We start from the raw sequence: 5,000 nt of genomic DNA on the forward strand, positions 1-5,000 counted from the left end.
CAGACGAATCGAATTGAATTGAATATTCTGGTGAGTGTGAGTGTGTGTGTGTGTGCGCGTGTGTGTGTGCGTGTGTGTGTTTCTTCACCCTTCATCAGGATCTCCTCCTTCGGGACGGTGGAGAACAGTTTGTGGTACTGAGAGTTGTATTTGCTGACGGTCTGTGAAGAAAAGGGCGACGTGTTTAGTGGGTTTCACATGCTCTCCTCGTCCAAACAACCCAAAACAACATTAAAAAAACTGTCAAGAGATGCAAATCGATTTGATGATGTCAAAAATATTACTTGATTTCTGTCAAAATTAAGTCAAAAAAGCCAATCAAAACAACGTTATAAAGAGTGTCTAACATATTAATTAATTTTATGGTCAAAATTTTGTAAAAAAAAAAGCCAAAAACGCTGACTTTGATGCGCAAAGCAACGCAAGCATGTAAAAATGCTAATTAATTTGATTTCAAAAAATACGTCAAAAATGCTAGTTGATTTGATGTCGAAATGATGTGAAAAATCACGTCAAAAATGCTCATCAATTTAACGATGTCAAAACAACGTTAAGAAGAGTGTAAAAAATGCTAATTGTTTTGATGACATCAAAATTATAAAAAAAAAAATCATAAAAATGCTAATTAATTTGATTGTCAAAAATGCAAATGAAATTGAGGTTAAATTATATTAAAAATGCAAATCAACCTGGGGTGCGTTTCCCAAAACCATCGTTAGCCAACTAAGGTCGCAAGTTCCATTGTTACAAACATAGTTTGTTGATTTGCCGTTTTCAAAATCCATTGCTCCAGCGAACATTTGCTAACTCACAACCACACCTCTAGACGTTTTATGTTATAACTAACATGGTTCAAGCGATGGATCTGCGACAGAGAAACTAGGGGTTTTGGCAAACACTCGTCACTTCATTGTTCTTTTCCCAAACGATGCATCGTACTATGATAGTTCAGCTGTGAGTTACGTCGTTGTTTGGGAAACACACCCCTGATTGACGTCAAAAAAGTGGCCAAAATCTAAATTGTTTTGATGACATCAAAACGACGTAAAAAAACTTGCTAATGAAAAAATGCAAAAGAATTTAATGATGTCAAAACAATGTCAAAAAAGTGGCAAAACTAGTAATTGATTTGATGATGCCAAAATGACGACAAAACAGCTAATCTGTTTGTCAAAACTACATAAAAAAATCAAAACTGAAAAGTAATTTGGTGTCAAAACAACGTCAAAAATACGAACTGATTTGACAATGTCGTCAGAAAATGCTAATCGTTTTGTTGACATCATAAGGATGTAAAAAACACGTGCTAATCAAAAATGCTAATGAATTTGATGTCAAAACCATGTCAAAAAAGTGACAAAAATACAAATCCTTTTGATGCGGTCAAAACAAAGACAAAACTGCGAATCGATTTGATGTCAAAACAATGTTAAAAGAGTGTCTAACATATTCATTAATTTTATGGTCAAAATAATGTAAAAAAAAAAGCCAAAACGCTGACTTTGATGCTCAAAGCAACCCAAGCACTTAAAAATGCTAATTAATTTGATTTCAAAATATAAGTCAAAAATACTAATTAATTTTATGTCGAAATTATGTGAAAAATCACGTCAAAAAATGCTCATCGATTTAACGATGTCAAAACGAGTGTCAAAATGCTAATTGTTTTGATGACATCAAAATTATATATAAAAAAAAAACATAAAAATGCTAATCAATTTGGTTATGTCAAAAATGCAAATCAAATTGATGGTCAAATTATGTCAAAAATGCAAATCAACCTGGGGTGCGTTTCCCAAAACCATCGTATGCCAACTAAGGTTGCAAGTTCTGTCATCACAAACATAGTTTGTTGATTTGCCGTTTTCAAAATCCATCGCTCCAGCGAACATTTGCTAACTTGAGCACTCCAACCACACCTCTAGACCTTTTATATTATAACTAACATGGTTCAAGCGATGGATCGGCGACAGAGAAACTAGGGGTTTTGGCAAACACTCGTCACTACATTGTTCTTTTCCCAAACGATGCATCGTACTATGATAGTTCAGCTGTGAGTTACGTCGTTGTTTGGGAAACACACCCCTGATTGACGTCAAAAAAGTGGCCAAAATGTAAATTGTTTTGATGACATCAAAACGACATAAAAAAACTTGCTAATGAAAAAATGCAAAAGAATTTAATGATGTCAAAACAATGTCAAAAAATTGGCAAAACTGGTAATTGATTTGATGATGCCAAAATGACGACAAAACAGCTAATCTGTTTGTCAAAACTACATAAAAAAATCTAAATTGCAAATTAATTTGGTGTCAAAAATACAAACTGATTTGACGATGTCGTCAGAAAATGCTAATCGTTTTGATGACGTCATAACGATGTAAAAAACACATGCTAATCAAAAATGCTAATGAATTTGATGTCAAAACCATGTCAAAAAAAGACAAAAATACAAATCGAGACAAAACAGCGAATCGATTTTTTTGTCAAAAACAAAATGTATACGCTTTCATGATGACAAAATGACATAAAATAAACCCCTAATGCTAATTAATCTCATGTCGATTAACATCAAACTAACATCAAACAATTGCGTAAAAAACACGTCAGAAATAAGTTACAGGACTCTCCTGTAAATCAACTGTTTACATCAGGGTAATTTACGTGCATGTCAGAGATACAACATCCAGTGCAAATGTGTAACCGAAGCCTTCAGATGAATGAAGCGTATGCTTCAGTGGTCAAAGACTGAATAATAACTAATAATAACTAAATAATAACATATTACCGCGATATTCAGATGTGAATTAGAAGATCTGTACTCACTGAGCCTCTGTAGCATTTCTTCACATCTTCATATGACAGATCATCAATGAGCTGAAGCCTGAAAACACACACACACACACGCGCGCACACACACACACACACACACACACAATTACTGTAGTAAATAGAGCAATTATTAGTGCAAGCATGACTTTCACCATCATTCATTCACATTCCTTCAGCTTAGTCCCTTATTTATCAGGGGTCGCCACAGTGGAATGAACCGCCAACTATTCCAGCATATGTTTTACACAGCGGATGCCCTTTCAGCTGCAACCCAGTACTGGGAAGCATTATTTTAAAACAATTTTATATTATCTTAAATTATATTAAGGCACGCTGGCGCACTGGGCAGCACGATCGCCTCACAGCAGGAAGGTTGCTGGTTTGAGTTCACGTGTGTTAAACATGTTCATGCAAATCTGCTCTTGTAAATAATCCTGCAATGCAAAAGTGTTTCAGTTCAGTGAAAGCAAACACACGTCCCTCACAGACAACACCAATGTGCATTTTCCACATATATATGATGTGTGTGTGTGTGTGTGTGTGTGTGTGTGTGTGTGTCTCAGTGGGAGCCAAATATCATGCAAAATGTGTGTGAGCGAACGATCAAACACACAGACAGGAAGCCCGAAAACATCAGACGCTCGCGCCGCACGCAAATGTGTGCAAATCAGGCTCATTTACATATTTATTAACCAGCTCAAAACCTCAGTGTGGCCAACACACACACACACACACACACACACAATTTACAGACACACTCACAAATACAAACAGACTTAAACATACACTCTTAATGTGTGTGCGTGCATTTGTGTGTATCTAAGGAATGTGTTTGTGTGTAAGGAAGTCTATGAGTGTGTCTGTGTGTGTGTGTGCATATTGGCGTGTGTGTATTTGTGTTTGTAAATGTGTCTTTGAGCATGTGTGTGTGTGTCCGTGCATGCGTGCTTGTGTTTGAGTGTGTGTGTGTGTGTTTGTGTGTGTGTGTGTCTGTGTATGTGTGCGTATGTGCACTTGTTTGGCTATGTGTGTGCATGTTTGAGGATGTGTGTTTGAGCATGTGTGTGTGTGTGTGTGTCCGTGCATGCTTGTGCTTGAGTACATGTGTGTGTAACTGTATGCGCGTGTTTGAAAATGTGTTTCAGTATATGTGTGTGTGTGTGTGTGTGCTTGTGCTCGAGTATATGTGTTGTGCGCGAAAATGTGTTTGAGTATTTGTGTGTGTGTGTGTGTGTGTGTCCGTGCGTGCGTGCTTGTGTTTGAGTTTGTGTTTAAGTATGTGTGTGTTTATCTGTGCATGCAAGCATGTGTTTTATTATGTGTGTGTGTTCGTGTGTGTGCGTTGTTTGGGTGTGTGTGTTTGTGTTTGAAAATGTGCGTTTTTGAGTGTGTGTCCGTGAGTGTGTGTGTTTGTTTGTGTGCGTCTGTGCTGGAAAATGTGTGTTTAAGTATGTATGTGTGTGTCCCTGTGTGTGTGCTTTTGTTTGAGCATATGTGTGTGTGTGAGTGTGTGTGTGTATGTGTGTGCATGTTTGTATGTGTGTGTTGGAAATGTGTGTTTCAGTATATGTGTGTGTGTGTGTGTTTGTGTCCTTCTGTTTGAGTATATGTGTGTGTTTGTGTGTGTGTTTGTGTGTGTGTGCGCATGTTTGTATGTGTGTGTTGGAAATGTGTGTTTCAGTATATGTGTGTGTGTGTTTGTGTCCTTCTGTTTGAGTATATGTGTGTGTTTGTGTGTGTGTTTGTGTGTGTGTGCGCATGTTTGAGTGTGTTGAGTAAATCAGGAGTGTTTAGTGTCCAGTGTTTGCTCATGAAGGTGACCCACAGGAAGTGAGTTTTCACATTTCCTGCTGAAATTACTGAACACACACATGAAGAAACACTGAACGCAGCTTTACAGTACTCTGCTGTGTGTGTGTGTGTGTGTGTGTGTGTTGATAAAAGCGCAGCTCAGATCTGCAGGAAGGAAGCAGCAGCGCCTCTGAGGTTTCTCCACAGCGAATTAACAATGATGGACTGTTATTGAGAGGAAGAGCAGACCAGAAACACAGCTGATCCCACACACACACACACACACACACACACACACACACACACACACACACACACACATATATATATAGACGTAAATACACACTTAGACTTAAATACACACACAAACACACACA

At 37.5% G+C, this 5,000-nt stretch overlaps 2 protein-coding genes across 2 annotated transcripts in view; both read right to left on the reverse strand.

Moving 5' to 3' along the window:
* Positions 1–5,000, reverse strand: part of twf1a (twinfilin actin-binding protein 1a) — a 606,573-nt gene that overhangs the window by 480,363 nt on the left and 121,210 nt on the right. The gene's annotated exons all lie outside the window — the stretch shown is intronic.
* gramd2ab (GRAM domain containing 2Ab) overlaps positions 1–5,000 on the reverse strand; it is a 32,460-nt gene that overhangs the window by 9,422 nt on the left and 18,038 nt on the right. Inside the window, exons 3-4 of the mRNA XM_073942620.1 lie at positions 2,827–2,884; positions 89–161 (exon numbers count right to left, since the gene is read on the reverse strand). Coding sequence (XP_073798721.1) covers positions 89–161; positions 2,827–2,884 — 131 coding nt within the window. The remainder of the gene's footprint in view (positions 1–88; positions 162–2,826; positions 2,885–5,000) is intronic.

This window comes from Danio rerio, chromosome 25, assembly GCF_049306965.1.
Source record: "Danio rerio strain Tuebingen ecotype United States chromosome 25, GRCz12tu, whole genome shotgun sequence".
NCBI lineage: Eukaryota > Metazoa > Chordata > Actinopteri > Cypriniformes > Danionidae > Danio > Danio rerio.